The sequence below is a fragment of the Dromiciops gliroides genome, chromosome 4, assembly GCF_019393635.1.
Source record: "Dromiciops gliroides isolate mDroGli1 chromosome 4, mDroGli1.pri, whole genome shotgun sequence".
Lineage (NCBI taxonomy): Eukaryota > Metazoa > Chordata > Mammalia > Microbiotheria > Microbiotheriidae > Dromiciops > Dromiciops gliroides.
The window spans coordinates 182139421-182157881 of record NC_057864.1 but is presented as its reverse complement, the minus strand read 5'-3'; the positions used below and the strand labels follow the sequence as shown (position 1 = coordinate 182157881).

The 18461-nt window shown below is 40.3% G+C and overlaps 2 protein-coding genes across 2 annotated transcripts; both read right to left on the bottom strand.

Annotated features, from left to right (window-relative positions):
* Nucleotides 1–7001: 7001 nt before the first annotated feature.
* On the bottom strand, nt 7002–7598 carry LOC122725417 (keratin-associated protein 9-3-like). Its single transcript, XM_043962517.1, has one exon. It carries the CDS (start codon nt 7562–7564, stop codon nt 7085–7087), a length of 480 nt encoding a protein of 159 aa, XP_043818452.1. The 5' UTR covers nt 7565–7598; the 3' UTR covers nt 7002–7084.
* Nucleotides 7599–13034: 5436 nt separating this feature from the next.
* LOC122725418 (keratin-associated protein 1-4-like) lies at nt 13035–13466 on the bottom strand. Its single transcript, XM_043962518.1, has one exon. It carries the CDS (start codon nt 13464–13466, stop codon nt 13035–13037), a length of 432 nt encoding a protein of 143 aa, XP_043818453.1.
* Nucleotides 13467–18461: the final 4995 nt, after the last annotated feature.

Below are 18461 nucleotides of genomic sequence, written 5' to 3'. Positions count from 1 at the left end.
AGACTCATCCTTCTAAGTTCAAATATGACATTTACTAGCCCTGTGACCCCAGGCAAGTCACTCAACCCTGCTTGCCTCGATTTCCTCATCTGTCAAATGAGATGGAGAAGGAAATGGGCAAATCACTCTAGTATCTCTGCCAAGAAAACCCCAAATAAGATCATAAAGAGTTGGATACAACTGAAACGATTCAACAACAACAACAATAACTCTATGTTTGGTTAGGTGTCAGGACATTTGGGTTCAAATACAACTTCTGTCGAAATCTTAAAGCAAGTCACTTAAATTGCCTGGATTTCAACATGGTGCAGTGGATAGAGCCCTGGATTTGAAATCTGGAAGACCTGAGTTCAAATCCCTTCTGTGCTATTTTGTGTCTCAATGACTCCAGATAAGTCATAAATAAGTTTCAGAATCCCCAAGTAAACTTTCTAAGACTGCAAGTAAGAGAGCAGATACTGATCTGTATTGAAAGAGTGGGTTTCCTTACTGGCAGGTCCTTATTTCAATGAAATCATAGTCCTGGCCTTGGAAGAAAAAAATGAGGGGATTAGCCCAAAGTCAAAGACCTCTGAGGCTCCCTTCAGCTCTAAAACTACAATCCTTTGATCCCTCTGTGTCCTCATCTTTTATTCTGATGACATGAGGTTGCCCCAGTACCAGGGTGAATCATCAGAAGAGAATCCTGAAAATAATATTTCTTTTAAGGAAAAATATGAATCAGTATTGGGTAACACAAAGTGTCATTAGGGTCAGGTTTTCCCAGGCCCAAAGAGATTATTTTAATCAGCTTCTTGGTTTTTCTCAGTTTTCTTGTTGTTGTTGTTGTTGTTTTTACCAGAAGCTTTCATGTCAGGGTTCATTTCACAAAATCAGAATTTTTAGATGGCTATGGATCTTTGTCTTTTTCAAGTTTCAAAATCTCTCTCTCTCTCTCTCTCAATCCATCCATTTACTTATTTATTCACCCATTTATTTGTTTGTCTATTTCTTTTTGCCCAAGTGGCATTTGAAAGATTAAATGGAATCAAGACCTTATTTTTAAAACCAGATATGCAGCTTTAAAAGTGAGGTAGTAATTAACAAAGTGATTTTCTGCTAGAAAAATAGAATATAAGTCCTTGGATGGCAGGGGCCATTTTCTTTGGTCTCTATATTCCACATGCTTTATACAGGGCCTTGTGCATAGTGGGTGTTTAATAAATATTTATTGATTGGATGACTGTTTCCCAGTTATCACTGATTCTAAAAGAGCACCATGTAACTAGAAATGAAAAAGAAAATAATTTGAACAAGAACTAAAAGATGAAGAATGACTTATAGGGATTTGTATAGTTGATCCTCTGTGGCTATTTTTTTTTTTTTTTAGTGAGGCAACTGGGGTTAAGTGACTTGCCCAGGGTCACACAGCTAGTAAGTGTTAAGTGTCTGAGGCCGGATTTGAACTCAGGTACTCCTGACTCCAGGGCCGGTGCTCTATCTACTGCGCCACCTAGCTGCCCCATGTGGCTATTATTATTAAAGTTGGAAGATAATATTTCTGTGTCTATCACCTCAGAGGTCCAGGGAGTAATCTCTCTCTGAGTAGGTTCTTGTGACTGTACCATTCAGAGTAGTCTTTAAAAGGACCTCAGAAGTCATCTAGTCCAAATCTCTCATATTTACAGAAAAAGAAACTGAGGCCCAGGGAAAGCAAGTGATTGACTCAAGGTCACTTAGGTAGCAAATGTCAGAGACAAAAGCAGAACCAAGGGCCTCTGACTCAGGAGCCAGGGGTCTTTCTATTCTACAATGAAGATTCATTTGTTAACTGATGAGAGTAATTGAAGAGTAGGAGCAATAGCTTATCAGGTAATTTGAATTGCAAAATACCTAGTCACATGGAAAGCCATAATGCCTGTATAAATGGGAGCTATCATTTATAATTGGCTCTGGTAGCACAGCCTGGGTAAACAACATTGTATGGTGGTGAATTAACTGGATGGGGTGCTTAAAGCTGGGAAACCCAGCTTCAATATGATAATGGACAAATTGCTTCACCCCAGAGCCACATTTTCCTTTTCTCTGTAATGTGGAAAATGTAAAACAGGATTATTGAGAGAAAAAAGATTGGCACACAATGAGGGGATATGTAAATTTAATATTATTTTTATTATTAGAGCTATTGAGCTTCTTTCCCTCTGTTGCTAATTCTCTCTCCCTGTAACTCTTTTTTTAAAATTTGGTTGTTCAGGGTAGCTAGGTGGTACAGAGGATAAAGCACCGACCCTGGATTCAGGAGGACCTGAATTCAAATCCAGCCTCAGACACTTGACACTAGCTGTGTGACCCTGGGCAAATCACTTAACCCTCATTGCCCCACCAAAATAAATAAATAAGTAAAAGTACATACAAAACTCCGTTGCTCTTCTGTGCTTTCTTTTTCTACTCCTCTCAATGAAGCTCTCCTTCCTCTGTATGTGACACTGTCTTCTCTCTGGACTTTCCAGTTTCTTTGCAAAGAAAACTCTAAATTGGATCATGGGGAAATCAGACACAAGTGAAACAACTGAACAGCAACAAGAAGCCAGCCTTTTGTTTCGTTTGTTTCACTTGTCCCCTTGTCCCCCACTTTTCTCTGATGACACTCTTTACTTCTCCTGTGCAGTTCTTCAAACCCATGGCAGACCTTTCTTTTGTCCTTGGGTCACACACAGCTTGGAATGAAGGAGCCTCGTCCTTCACAAATCCTTCTCAAGGGATGGTGGTCTCTTCTTCCTCTGAAGTTTTGCTACTTTTATTCCTGCTCATTTGCAATTGAACTTTGTTCTGGCCTTGCAATGATTGACATTCCTCAGCATTGTCCTTGCCAATATCCTTCCTAACATTAGGTGTGTGAAAGTATACTTCATGCTATAGAACACAATAAAACTCAGGATAATAAATTTTGGGCTAGAAAGGGCCATAGAGACCATTGAAACCAACTTCCTATCTCACCGCTTCAATTTCTTGTCCCATCTCTTCTCGTCATCTCTCTCCCTTAAACAACCATGACACAGAACAAATAAACAAACAAACGAATGAATGAATGAATGAGCAAATAAATAAATAAATGGATGAATGAAAAAATACATGTGTGTATGTATACGTGTATATAGATGTATGTATGTATATATTTGTATGTATATGTATATACATGTATGTATGTGTATGTGTATACACACATATATACATATCTGTGGAGTACTTTTTGTATTTACTTTTTTTTTTTTTTGCGGGGCAATGAGGGTTAAGTGACTTGCCTGGGGTCACACAGCTAGTAAGTGTCATGTGTCTGAGGCTGGATTTGAACTCAGGTACTCCTGAATCCAGGGCCAGTTCTTTATCCACTGCACCACCTAGCTGCCCCTTGTATTTACTTTTAATGTTAATAACAACTAGCATTTATATGTCACTTTTAAAATTTGTAAAGCATTTACAGAGATTATCTCATTTGAGCTTCACAACAACCCTGTGTGGTAGGTGCTATTATTATCCATATTTTACAGATGAAGAAACTGAGGCTGTGAGAAGTTAAATGACTTACCCAGGGTTGCAGAACTAATAAATGTCTGGGTTGGGACTCAAACTCATGTCTTCTGGGCTAATCCACTATTTTTAAGCTAATAAACCAATTACATCTTTCTAGATTTCTTTGTATTCCTCATACTGGAAAGAAAGGAATTTATGAAATTTAAGACATTTATGAAATAATTCAGAATAAAAATAAGCAGAAACAAATGAATAGAGCACATACCAAATAATAATCATATGAAGAAAAGGGAATAAGAATAAATGGGCAAAGAATCCTGATGGGGACAAAGAGGCAGGGGGGGAAAGAGGTGTTAATAATAATTTATGTTGAAATTAGTTTAAACATAAATAGTAAGCAAGTTTCTTTTTTACGTTGATTCATGTCATATTTGGGCAGATAGGTGGTACAGTGCATGGAATGCCAGGCCTGTAGTCAAGAAGACTCATCCTGAGTTCAAATCTGGCCTCAGACACTTACTAGCTGTGCGGCCATGGTCAAATCATTTATCCCTGCTTGCCTCAGTTTCCTCATCTGTAAAATGAGCTAGAGAAGGAAATGGCAAATTGCTCCAGTATCTTTGCCAAGAAAACCCCAAATGAGGTTATGAAGAATCAGACACTGAACAGCAACAACAACAACAACAACAATAACAACAAATGTAATGTTTCTAATAAAATATTTGATTTTAAAAAGCAGGAAAGTTGGAAGTTTTATGATTCTATTATTAAAAAAATGCTTTTTATTGGTCCTGAATTTTAACTGATTTATTTTTTCTTCAAGAATCATTGACTTATGGGGCAGCTAGGTGGTGCAGTGGATAAAGCACCGGCCCTGGATTCAGGAGGACCTGAGTTCAAATCCAGCCTCAGACCTCAGACACTTGACTCAAATCTGGCCTCAGACACTTGACACTTACTAGCTGTGTGACCCTGGGCAAGTCACTTAACCCCCATTGCCCTGCAAAAAAAAAAAGAATCATTGACTCAGGGGGTAGCTAGGTGGTGCAGTGGATAAAGCACCAGTCCTGGATTCAGGAGGACGTGAGTTCAAATCTGTCCTCAGATACTTGACACTTACTAGCTGTATGACCCTGGGCAAGTCACTGAACCCTCATTGCCCTGCAAACAAACAAACAAACAAACAGACAGACAGATAGATAGATAGGTAGAAAGATAGATAAATAGATAGATAGATAGATATTATTATTCAATTATGAGACAAATGGTTTGAAATATAATTATGCAAATGCTGGATTTTGCCATCCATGATTATTCCACGTGCATAGGGAAAAAAAGCTTAAAAAGAGTTTGTTAAGTTTTAAAAATTCAATTATCTTTTATTTTTTGGTGCTTTATTTTATTTTCATTTTTTTTGTCCAAAAGAAAACAAACACAAATTATGCCTAAAAGCCTCAAAAGCTTAGTGAAGTAGGCTTCTTTAAGAGCTCACCTGGCAGCTTATGCTTTGGTCTGATCCTTTAGACCTTGGCTTTGCCCTCAGGACCCATGGTAACCACATAAATCCTTTCCAATTCCTAATTAAAATTGGCAAGATTCTAAAGAAGTCTCTCCTGGTCTTTGCTTCTTACACTGCCTCTACTAAATCTCTCTGTTCTTCCTGTTGGGTCCCTGTATCCAGCAGAGATGGGACTGAGTTAATTAAGGGAAATTAATAAGGCCCGAGGGAAAAGGATCTTTCAGGCAAAGAAGGGCGTGTCCCTGGGTTATTATTTGTGAAGTTGACACATGAAGGCCATACCGGGTCAAGCAAAATTTCACCCCATAAACAAAACTAAAGGGTTAGGAAGAACTTCTTTAGGCATTTAAGTTGTTGTTATTGTTCAGTCATTTCAGTCATGTCTGACTCTTTGTGATCCTATTTAGGGTTTTCTTGGCAGAGGTACTGGAGTGGCTTGCTATTTCCTTCTCCTGCTCATTTTACATATGAAGAAACTGAGGTAGACAGGGTGAAGTGACTTTCTCAGGATCACACAGCTCGTGAGTGTCTGAGGCTGAATTTGAACTAAGGTTTTCCTGACTCCAGGCATTCATAACTCTGGTCTAAAGCCGTTAAGTTGACAGGAGGTAAGATGAGCAAGGAGTATGATAAAGGAAAGAAAACCATCTATAGGGAGCAGTCATGGGCATTAAAAAGTGACCATTTGTCTCTTAACACATCTTCATCTGAGAGTGTTTTCTTAAGGAAGGAACATATATACCCCCCTCTTCTATTATTATTACTATTATTATCACCATCATTATCTAGAGTCACATAGTTAGGAATGGTCTGAGACAGGATTTGAATACAGGTCTTTTGGACTCCAAGTCCAGTGTTCTATTTACTAAATTGTTTTGCCCTGCTTGAATTAGAAAACACAGTACTTTACAGTTTCAGCTTGATGGAGAGGATAACATCAAAATCCCTTTGATTTCCTGAAATTGTGTGTGTATACATATATAGATAGAAATACATATATCTATATAAAAATCTATAAATTTATACCTCTCTCTCAATCTCTTTCTCTATCAATATCTCTTTCTCTATCCCTATCCCTATCTCTATCTCTTTATCTTTATCTCTGTCTCTATCACTATCTCTCTCATCTCTCTCATCTCTCTCTCTGTCTCTGTCTCTGTCTCTCTTAAGTTAGGGACTAGTCCACCTGGAGGCTTGTTTTCTCAGAGTGTATATGACAAATACCACCTTGGTCTGAGGTATTGTGAATCTAAAGGGATGGCAACTTGAAAGCAGTTCTCACTGGGACAGAAATCCTGAGAGCTTTTCATCAACCCAGTGAAAGGGCCTCAGGACTCACTGTGCTAACAAGAGACCAGATAGCTAGATTCCATGACTTCAGGACTTTTGCAAAGCCCAGAGCTCCTCCCACTAATCTCTTCTTTGGTTAAATGATTAAAGGGGTACTATTTCCATTTGACAGATGAAGAAACTGAGATTCTGAAACTAGAATTGATTTGCCCAAAGTTATGTTGCTACTAAATTATGTAGCTGGCATTCAAGCCCACCTACTTGGATTCCAATTCTAGTAGTCTTTCTACAATACCACAGTGCTAAGAAGCAGTAATTTATTTAGTGAATAGAGGCAAGGACTCTATTTTACCTAGTTTATAGAATTTATTAGGCCACTAACAGAGGACATTATATCACAGATATCACTGAGAAGATGAAGAGCAAAAAGATATTATATGTTGGGAAGACTTGGAAAACATCAACAAGACCATTGCCGTATGATGGAACAGTCATTTGAGAGTTTAGCAAAGTGTCCAAGCAGATTTTCACCCATGGCATTTGACGAATCTCAGTTTCTGACTTTCTGTGGTTCATTTGATGTTTGAGATTATTTCTGAGAAGCAGGGAATTCAGTCAGTCAGTCAGTTAAGAAATAGAAATAAGGAGGGTAGCTTGCCACAAAATAAAAATTTCATCAATTTATTAGTGGTACAGTGTCAGTTCTTCAGGAAGCAATTTAGAGATGTTGTGTCCTCTGTACACTGGGAGGCAGCATCCTGGTCCTTAGCAGGTAGGCTCACAGCAGGTAGTGGGCTCACAGCAGGTAGTGGGCTCACAGCAGTAGCAGCAGCAGGCTGGACGGCAGCAAGACTGGCCACAGTAGGATGGGCGGCAGCAAGAAGCCTGGGCATGGTGCAGCTGGCAGCAAGATGGGGGAGTGCAGCTGACCACACAGCAAGGTGGCAGGCAAGTGCCCTCAACCCTGCAGTCTGGGCGGCACCACCTGGTGCGGCAGCTCTCCCCTCCACAGCACTGGGGTACGTAGCACCTGGTTCTGCAGGTGGTCTCACAGGTGGGTACACAGCCTACTCCAGAGCCGATCCCAGAGCCAATCCCAGAGCTGGTGCCACAGCCTCCCTGTTGGCAGCAGCTGGTCCCACAGCTGTCTTGGCAGCAGCTAGATCCACAGTTCCCCCCAGTAGAGCAGCTGGGGAAGCCGCAGAAGCTGGTGGAGCAGGTGTTGCAGGTGTTGCAGCAGGACATGGTACTGGGAGCTGGACTTTTAGTTTAAAGAAATTACTGAAGAGAAGTTACTGAAGTTTTGTCCTCACCTGCCTTGCCACACCTTTTATATATTCTATGGCTAGGTACTGTTTACATGAGACCCAAAATCTCTTCCTTATTTTTAGGTAAACCAACCTCTTTGTAACCTTCTGATTGGTCTGTCACTGGGATATTCATGAAACAACATGAGCAGGAATTCCAAAATTACTCTGCTTTTATGTGTCCATTAAAACTCATCATATCAATTCTTTGTCCCTTAGGACACTTTTGTGGTTTTTCAAGATCAAAGAGTTGTGGCATTTTAGTCCAAGCTGACACCCTTATTTTCTATTTGAAGGGATGCCATGTGATCATCTGCTGGGGCCTCTCAAGGCTCGATCCATGTTGTTCTCTCATTCATAACTAAAATATTTCCTTCTTGGGTGAGTAAGCCAAATTCACCTGGGTTGACAAAGTTCTTTTCTTGGTTGACATTCAGGTAGACAACTTCCCGTCCTAATATCAAGTTAGCACAAGGGGCAGCTAGGTGGCGCAGTGGATAAAGCACCAGTCCTGGACTCAGGAGGACCTGAGTTCAAATTCAGCCTCAGACATTTGACACTTACTAGCTGTGTGACCCTAGGTAAGTCACTTAACCCTCATTGCCCCACCCCCCCAAAATCAAGTTAGCACAACATTCAAATTCAACAAACATTTATTAAAATACCTACTGTGTTCAAAGTACTGGTCCTAGGTGTTAGGGATTAAAAAAAAACATTAAAAAGATCCTCGAAAGACCTTATTTTCTACTAGAATATCAATAGAACATCACTTGTTTATTACTATCAATTGGTTCTAAATATATGAAAACATATGTTCTGCTTAAGGACAAGGATCTTTCCTTATGGACTGAGTAAAAGCTATGATTCATAATCCCTGCCTCCATCTTACACATGAGTAAATGCAGCTTTAAATTGCAGCACTTAACATTCCTTGTTATTTATATAGTGCCTGTAAGCACTCTCCAACTGACCAGGAAGGTCCCCCAGTGGACAGCTACTCCATTGGCCATACCTCTAAAACTATAGCTTATTAGCCCCACTGGTGTATTTATCTTGAAGAGTCAGTCAGAGGATTCAACTAGTACAAAACAAAGACATATAATGAAACGGAATTAGAAGGAAAGTAGTAACAATAAATTTCCCCCATACATTTGGCGTATATTCTCTCCTAAATATATGTAGACATTGATGGGGAACATGGATTCTTATGCTTGTTGTTGTTTCTGCTATTCAGTCATTTTAGTCATGTGTGACTCTGTGTGAATCCATTTGGTGTTTCCTTGTCAAAGATTCTGGAGTAGTTTGCCATTTTATTCTCCAGTTCATTTTATATACAAGAAAACTGAGGAAAAAGAGGTTAAATGTCTTATCCAGGGTCACACAATTAATAAGTGTCTGAGGCCAGATTTGAACTCAAAAGATGAATTTTCCTGACTCCAGGCCTGGCACTCTCTCCACTGATACCTAACTGCCCTTGGATTCATAGAGAAGACACATATAGAGTGGTACCAATACAGGGAGCATGGGTGGCCAAAGTGTACAACTTATGATGTGCAACTTATGCCTTGGATGCTACATAGCTGCTGATGCCTTCTAGTGATGTTATCATGCTACTCACCTGTTTCTCCAGGATCTTTCCTCTCTTACAGTCTCTAGAAGATGCTGTTCTATTTTCTGGACTTATAGTCAATACTAGGTACTGTTACACTGATAGATTGCTTAAGTTTTTACCAGATATTGACCAGATATTAGCAGATTTTTTTTACCTCAACTGAAATCTTTGACTACCTTTTCTTCAAGGAAAAAGTGAGCGCTCTTATGCCTTGTCAGCTTAAGGTTCATATACTTTCTCTAGTTCTTTTAGGAAAAGGCAGAAACCCTTGCTATACCAACAGCAATAATCGCAATCACAGTAATAGCAAACACCATCATTTCATCATCTCCCTTGTTTTTGTTTTTGTTTTTTTCTTTCAGAATCTTGGTCACTAAGACCTCTCATCTCTCCAGCAGTAGATTTTCAGGCCCATATGCCAAAGTCTTAAACACAAAGGCCTGGGTTTTCTCAGTAACTAAGGTCTATAGGCTTAGTCTTTGGACTCCTATTCTCAACTCAGAAGCTTGAGGCTGTTTCTCTCTTTTTCTCTGTCTGCCTCTGTCTCTATTTGTCTATGTCTTTGCCTGTCTTTCTGTACATGCCTCTAAGAGACCTCACCTTTCATTAATGGTGATCACTCCAAATACTTTTGAGTTTTTAACCTTTGATGGTTAGTCTATATGCCAGGTAATGGTTAATTGCTCAACAACCATCAAACAGCTCTGAGATCTGCACTCCCCAATTTTCAGACCCTAAGTCTCTTTTATTCTTCCATGTAAATGGAATGACAAAGAAAGTAAGGTAAGTCACAGGGGGTGAGGTCGTAGTCTTTTTTATCATCTAGAATCTCTGACCTTTTCATATGTAGATACAGCTGACCCAAAGCTTTGGGGTTCTCCCTTATAAGCCATATTAGGTAATGGAGAAGTTTTAAATTCTTTTCTTCTGGATCAGATCAGTTTTTTTCAACTATCCTGTTAAGAATAAATAAACAATAATAGTTATTGATTGATATGGAGAAAGTTAAGTAATATACATTATCCCTTGCCCATCTACACTTTAAGGACAAACAGTGTGGCCATATTAAAAATATAGCCAGGGGGCGGCTAGGTGGCGCAGTGGATAAAGCACCGGCCCTGGATTCAGGAGTTTCTGAGTTCAAATCCAGCCTCAGACACTTGACACTTACTGGCTGTGTGACCTTGGGCAAGTCACTTAACCCCCATTGCCCCGCAAAAAAAAAAAAAAAAAAATATATATATATATATATATATATATATATATATAGCCAGGGGGCAGCTAGGTGGCTCAGTGGATAGAGCACTGGCCCTGGAGTGAGGAGTACCTGAGTTCAAATCTGGCCTCAGACACTTAACACTTACTAGCTGTGTGACCCTGGGCAAGTCGCTTAACCCCAATTGCCTCACTAAAAAACCAATATAGCCAGAGGAGGATCTGCAGCTGATTTCAAACTGTATATACAATAAATTTCCCAAACTCAACATGTCCAAAACAGAACTCACCATCTTTACAACCTCTAAAACATTTTTGCCTTCTGAATTTCCCCATTCCCACCATCCTTTCAGTTACTCAGGTCTACAACTATGGTTGAAATATTTGACTCTTCATTCTCATTCATCTAACATACATAATCATTTGTCAAGCCTAATCGTTTCTGAGTCTACAACATCTCTCACAGATGCTCTCTTCTCATGTAGCCATCATCCTCATTAAACCATTAGTACCTATATCTTGGATGGGCATTATGGTTGTACAATGAGGGGAATGAGCCCAGAACTGTAAAGGGGGAATATCCTATATATCACCTCTCACCTGAACCATTACGATTCATCATATTTAGTTTCTCTGATTCAGTTCTCACCCCATTCCAAATCTATCCTCCATACTGTTGTCTCCTTATTCTTGGAAATCATACCTATTTTAATGTTGCCTAAGCTTGCATTAGCTTTCTTGGCTGCCCCATCAACTCCATTGATGCATTGAGCTTGCAGTCCACTAAAACCCCAAGTTCTCTTTTTCAGGTGAACTGTTGTCTAGCCATCTTATCCTTGTGAAGTTGACTTTTTGGACCCCAATATGACTGACTTTACATTTATCTTGGGTGGTGGTGTCACTCACCATCTCTAGATCTCAGTTTCCTTATCTATAGAATGATGCCATCAGATAAAATATTTAAGGTCCCATCCATCTCTAAATATATGATTCAATGATCTCTAGTTAATTCTTTCTTATTAGTTCCAGCCTAATGTTGTAACTAGCCTGTCAGGATATTTATTAAGTACATATATATTAGGTACTATAATACGTGCTTAATCAATCAATCAATCAATCAATCAATATTTATTAAGTACCTGCTATATGCCAGAAACTGTTCTAAGCACTGGGGATACAAAAAAGCAAAAGATAGTCTCTGCCCTCAAGGAGCTGACAATCTAATGGGGGAGACAATATGCAAACAAATATATGCAAGCAAATTATATACAGGATAAATAGGAAACAATTAACAGACGGAAGGCACTGGAATTAAGAAGGATTTCGAAGGGTTCCTGTAGAAGGTGGGATTTTAGTCAAGACTTACAGAAAGCCAGGGAGATAAGTATAGTTGGAGAAAAGGAGGAAGAGAGTTATCGTCACTGGGGGCAGCCAAAAAACCCCCAATAAAACCCCAGAGCCAAGAGATAGAGCATCTTGTTTGTAGAACAGCCAGGAGACTGGTGTCACTGGATCAAAGAGTATATGTCAGGGAGTAAAGTGTGAGAAGACTGGAAAAGGAGAAGGGGGTTATTTTGTGAAGGGCTTTGAATGTCAAACAGAACATTGTGTATTTGATTCTGGAAGCAATCAGAAGCCACTGGAATTTATTTAGTAAGAGGGTGATATAACAGGATCTGAATTTTAGGAAAATCACTTTAGTGACTGAATAGAGGATGTATTGGAGTGCGGAGAGACTTAAGAAAGGCAACCCCCCACCCCCACCAGCCCAACTATTGCAATAATCAGTGCTTGAGGTGATGAGGGCTGCATTAGAGTGGTATCAGTGTCACAAAACCCTGAAGGGTAGGGGCTATTATTATCCCCATTTTACAGTTGAAGAAACTGAGGCAGGGAGTGCCTACATAGTCACTCAACTAATAGGTATCTGATTTAGGATTTAGGTCTGGCACTCTATCCACCACTGTTCCACCTAGCTACCTGGAGATCACCAAGTCCAAGATTTTCATTTTACAAGTGAGGATACTGAGGCACAGATAGGTTAAGTGACTTGCCCAGGGTCACACAGCTTTTGTAATTGTCTAAGGTAGACTTTAAATCCAGGTCTTTCTGATTCCAAGTCTAGCTCTTGTTCCACTATAGCACTTAGCAGCATGAGCTCCAAATAGAATAAAATAAAATACCATGGTCAAATTTTATTTGCAGGCCAACAGAATTTATTTGAAATTAACGGAGGATACTCAAGAATAAATAATATGGGAGAAAAAATTAAGGGGATAGGAAAATTGTTATAATAAAGAGAAGCTGGATAATGTTTTGTTCCATGTTTAAGTGTTTTCTGAAGATCAAGATACAGTGGAAAATCCATCTTCAGTTTGTAGATTGTCTCAGCTTATGGAAGTCCTGGAAGAATGCATTTGAATTTTTTTTTTCAAAATGCATCCTCAAAACAGGAAAGACTGAGGCATACCACCAACTATCTTTCAACCTCATAATCTTCGTGATTCTATAGATGGTTCATTCAACTCATATTAATTTCTTGTAAATATCAGTTTCTTTTGTAAACCATAGATCCTAGTTCTCAGCAGGTGGGCTCACAGCAGTAGCAGCAGCAGGCTGGACGGCAGCAAGACTGGCCACAGTAGGATGGGCGGCAGCAAGAAGCCTGGGCATGGTGCAGCTGGCAGCAGGATGGGGGAGTGCAGCTGACCACACAGCAAGGTGGCAGGCAAGTGCCCTCAACCCTGCAGTCTGGGCGGCACCACCTGGTGCGGCAGCTCTCCCCTCCACAGCACTGGGGTACGTAGCACCTGGTTCTGCAGGTGGTCTCACAGGTGGGCACACAGCCTACTCCAGAGCCAAACCCAGAGCCAAGCCCACAGCCCAGTTCAGAGCCGAAACCATAGCCTCCCTGTTGGCAGCAACTGGACCCACAGCTAGATCCACAGTTCCCCTCAAGAGAGCAGCTGGGGAAGCCACAGAAGCTGGTGGAGCAGGTATTGCAGCAGGACATGGTGTCAGGAGCTCAGTTTCTTGTCTTCTAGCAAGGTGAAGTTTCTGAAATGTGACTGTCCTTTGTCCCACTAGTCCTTTATATACCTCCACCAGCCATATTTACCAAATATTTAGCATTTTTTCCTTGTTGCCAGGTGCATGGCAAATCTCTGATTGGCTAATACTAAGGTATTATGGATGTTATAAACAGCATTTTAAAAAATCACCTTGGTTTAATTAAGTCTAATTAAATCTGTTCTTTGCTCTGTGGAAGAAGTTTGAGGTTTTCCATCCATTGAGTCCTGTCATTAAAAGGCCAATCTCAACCTTCTTTTTACATAAGTGAAGATATCCCATGATAGGATGATTGGCTCATTATTTTTGAGCTGGGATGATTGTTTTTTCTTTGTTTTTCTGGATGTGGCTCTGTTATTTCATTGGTGTAGTTGACTCAGAGTTTAGGAACCTCTCTGTGGACCCAGATTAGCAACTTGTCTATAACTTACTTTTTTAATGTAAAACATTTCCTATTAGTCATTTTATATAAGAACTCAAAAGAAGAAGAATGAAAGAAAGTGAAAAATAGCATGCTTCAGTCTGTATTTAAACAATATCAGTTTTTTCTCTGGTGGCAGATAGTATGCTTCATCATTAGTCCTTTGGGATTGTCCTGGATCATTGTATTACTGAGAAGAGCTAAGTCTATCACAGCTGATCATCACACAATGTTGCTATTACTGTGTACAGTGTTCTCCTGGTTCTGCTCACTTCACTCAGCATCAGTCCACTTAAGTTGTCTAGGTTTTTCTGAAATCATCCTACTCGTTATTTCTCATAGCACAGTAATATACCATTACAATCATATATCACAGCTTGCTTAGCCATTCCCCAATTGATGGGCCTTCTTTTTTTTTGTTTGTTTGTTTTTTGTTTTTGTTTTTTGTTGGGCAAATGAGGGTTAAGTGACTTGCCCAAGGTCACACAGCTAGTAAGTGTCAAGTGTCTGAGACTGGATTTGAACTCAGGTCCTTCTGATTCCAGGACTGGTGCTTTATCCACTGTGCCACCTAGCTGCCCTCCATGCACATTCTTTTGATTTCCATTTCTTAGCCACCACAAAAAGAGCTGTTATAAAATTTTTTGTACAAATATACCCTTTCCCCCTTTTTTGGATGTCTTTGGGATATAGTCATAGCAATGGTATTGCTGGATCAAAGGTATGCACAGTTTTATAGCCCTTTGGGCATAGTATAACTTACATTTTTGAAAGAATTGTCTGGAGGCACACCGAGTTAAGCAACTTGCCAAGGGTCACATGGCTAGTATGTCAGTGAACAGCTTTAACTCCTGGGATCACTGTGAGTCAGTCAACTAATATTTAGTAAGTATTTACTATATTATGAGCTTGAACAGATTTCAACAGATAGTGGAGGATAGAAGCACCTGGAATGCTACCATCCATGAGGTCACAAAGAATCAGACAGAAATGAAAGACCAAACAACATTACTTACTATATTCCAGGCGCTGTGCTAAATGCTGGGGGTACAAAGCCAGCAAGGACCAAGATAGCCCCTACTGTCAGGGAAATGAGCTGGAAGTAAGTTTGGGGATTGTGTCAGGCTTTGCTAGAGCCAGGGAGATTATCCATTTTCCTCTTTCCCTATTCCTTTGTCATTGACTTAATTAATTTCACCTTTGCTGTGTATTTTATTCCCGTTAATAAAACCTGATTTCTTTGTGGAAAAGAGGCTGTCGATCCCTTTTCTTATTGGCCTGGGAGAAATAACTAAAAAAGGCAGTTCAGAGGGGAGGAAACTTTGGACCTAGAGGTCCCTCATTATTTTCTGAACCCCAATATTACAGCGAGCCACCCAATTAACTCTTCCCATATTAAATTTGGCCCCTACAGAATTCAGTCTAAACAAGGAGACAATATACAAACAGTTATATACAAATGAGATATAGATAGGATAAATTAGGAACAGTTTCTGAGGGAAGGCACTAAGGTTAAGGGGAACTGTAAAAAGCATCTTGCTTTTTTGAGACTTTAGCTGAGACTTAAAGGAAGCAGGGGAGCTAGGAGGTCCAGATGAAGAGGGACAATTTTCCAGCTGTGGGGAATGGCTAGTGGAAATTTTGAGATTTGGGAGGTGGAATGCTGCATGTCAAAAATGGGCTGGAGCTATTTCTCAGGTTGCTGTTAATAGAGGGTGCTCACTTCATTCTCATAGTGATGCAGGAACCTTTTCCAACCTATTCTGTGCAATGCATCCCTGATACTTTGCTTAGTCCCATCCCCAGGGTCCTGTGACCATATTTTCCCTCTGCCAGGGAGTCCACATCCCCTTGGGGGCTCACGTTCCTCACTGTCCTTTGTGCCTCTGTTGACCCTGTATGACCCACCCACCCATACAGCAACCCAGATGAAATAATTTCTAGGCAGAATTTAAATCCAAAGTGAGTTTTCTATCTACTATCCAGTACTGCTTATCCTTGTTTTGATCATGTCTGTCTTATAAGCTTTACAAAACATTTTCTACATTTTTTTGTACTACCCAGAAGAATTGTCTTAAGGTTTACTGTATAAACAAATAAGAAAATGTAATATTTAAAAAAAATTTTATTACATTTTAAGTTCCAAACTGTCTCTCTCCCTCCCTTCCCATCCCACACTAGAAAAGCCACTATTTCAATACATGTATATATATATATATATTTGATGTCTTTGGCTTTTTAACCCTGTACGTTACAGAAAAGGTGCTGATTTGCCATTGATAGAAGACATTTCTTCTTCTGATCTGCTGTTGATAGAGACTATTTCTTCATCAATGAGTTCCCTCTGCATATAAAATCACAGGTCTATTCCTTTTCCTTTTACTTCTTTAAAGACAATGTATGGTCCTCAGAGGCTGTGGACTGTGTCATCAACAGAGAACCAGTCTCAGCCACAACTACTTGAAGGACCTCCCCTTTGGAGGAGGGAGAAAAGATAGAAAAGCGGACCCCAACAGGAAGTAAGAGAGTCTCTCACAGCTTCGGAGCTGACTAGAGACTGGCTGCTGACTCCCATAGAAACTATGGACCCCTGGTGATGGCGGAGGAAAGCTCTCGAACTCATAACACAATCACTACAAAAACCATCCAAATAACACCATAGGAAAATGCCTGGAGCAGCAAAACTCACAGAAGAATGTGCTGAAATCATCTTCTAGCCAAGAACAGCTTGGAAGGTCAGAAGGAGGGAGCTGCTGTGCTTATACAGGAGTCGAGCCCAACCCCACAGTCACCCTGACACAGATCCAGTCCCAGGAAGTCCTCACCAGAGAAGGAGACCCTCAGAGCTTCTGAATCAGCTGAAGCACCAGTGTTGTCTGAAACTAAGCTCACAGTCCGGTGAGAGGGCTGAGCCCTGGGCAGGGGAGAGACTACAGGGGTCTATGCTGGTGCTGAGGCAGAACTTGGATGTGACACCCCTGCTGAGAACAAGGTGATAGGCTCGAGTAGCAGTGGCCCAGGTCGGGGAGGGCCACAGGCTTGTTGGAGCTAACAACCACAACACACAAAGCTGGTTGATTAGCAAGTTGGTCTGGGGTCATCTAAGGACCAGGGAATAGGACAAGCGAGTGAAGAACCTGATCCTCCTTAAACCATATCACCTGGGACTTCTTAAGCTTGGGATACTGCAGCCTGGAAACAGTGCCCCACTTTAAGGAGCTAAAAGTCAGGTACAAGAAAGGCAAGATGAGCAGACAGAGAAAGGTGAGGACCATAGAAAATTTCTTCAGTAACAAGGAAGACTGGGGTGCACACTCAGAGGAAGATGTCAACATCAGGGCCCTTATATCTAAAGCTTCCAAGAAAAATAGGAATTGGTCTCAGGGCATAGAGGTGCTCAAAAAGGACATTGTAGATAAAGTTAGAGAGGTAGAGGAAAAAATGGAAAGAGGGGGATGCAGGAAAGACATGAGAAAGAAGTCAACAGCTTGAAAAGCCAAATGGAAAAGCTCTCTGATGAAAATATTTGCCTAAGAATTAGGACTGAACAAATGGAAGCCAGTGACTTTATGAGAAACCAAGACACAATTAAGACAATGTATGGGGAGAGTCATGTTTGGGGAAAAATCCTAATAAAATAGGAACAGGTGTCACTTCTATAGTAATTTAAGGTTTGCAAAGCCTATTAAATGATCTCATTTAATCCACATGATAATGCTGAGAGAAATGCTACTGGAACCAATACCCCATTTTATAGATGAGGAAACCTGGGCCAAGAAACATTAAGTGACTGTGCCCAGGGATATATTGCCAGTAGGGCAGATACTTGGCACAGTGGAGATAGAATACTGGACTGGGAGTCAGGAAGACTCATCTTCCTGAGTTGTGACCTCAGACACTTACTAGCTGTGTGATCCTGGGCAAGTCACTTACCCCTGTTTGACTCAGTTTCCTCATCTGTAAAATGAGCTAGAGAAGGAAATGGCAAACCACTCCAGTATCTTTGCCAAGAAAACCCTAAATGGGGTCATGAAGAATTGAAAACAACTAAACAACTATATCTCTCTTTTCATTTTGTTCTATAGGTACCTGTATACCCATTTCATTTCCACTTGACTATAAGTTCCATGGGGTCAGAGACCAATTCTTATTTCATCTTATTATCCTTAGCCTATATTAGCTATGTAGAATAGCCTTTTACATTATTCATTTACTGATATTCTATCATGGGGCTCATCTAGAGAGTTTAGAATGAGTCATAGCTCTTTGCCTCTTAGAAGCAGCTGTGTGTGAATAGAGAACTGATCTTGGAGCCAGGAAGATCTGAGTAAGAATCCCACCTCTCACCTCTACCTTGTGTGTATACATTACATTCATAATAAATGCTTGTTGGATGGACTCTAGCTGTCCATGAAATCTACCTTTCATATCTATGGAATAATGAGAAAAAAGGGAAAAAATATCTACCAGAAATTACATAATTTATTTTGACTGGATCCTTTTATTCTCTGTTCAAGG

What these genes read in the sequence shown, in the direction of transcription:
- LOC122725417 (XM_043962517.1), bottom strand. Translation starts at nt 7,564, where the DNA reads ATGTCCTGCTGCAACACCTGCAACACCTGCTCCACCAGCTTCTGCGGC.
- LOC122725418 (XM_043962518.1), bottom strand. Translation starts at nt 13,466, where the DNA reads ATGTCCTGCTGCAATACCTGCTCCACCAGCTTCTGTGGCTTCCCCAGC.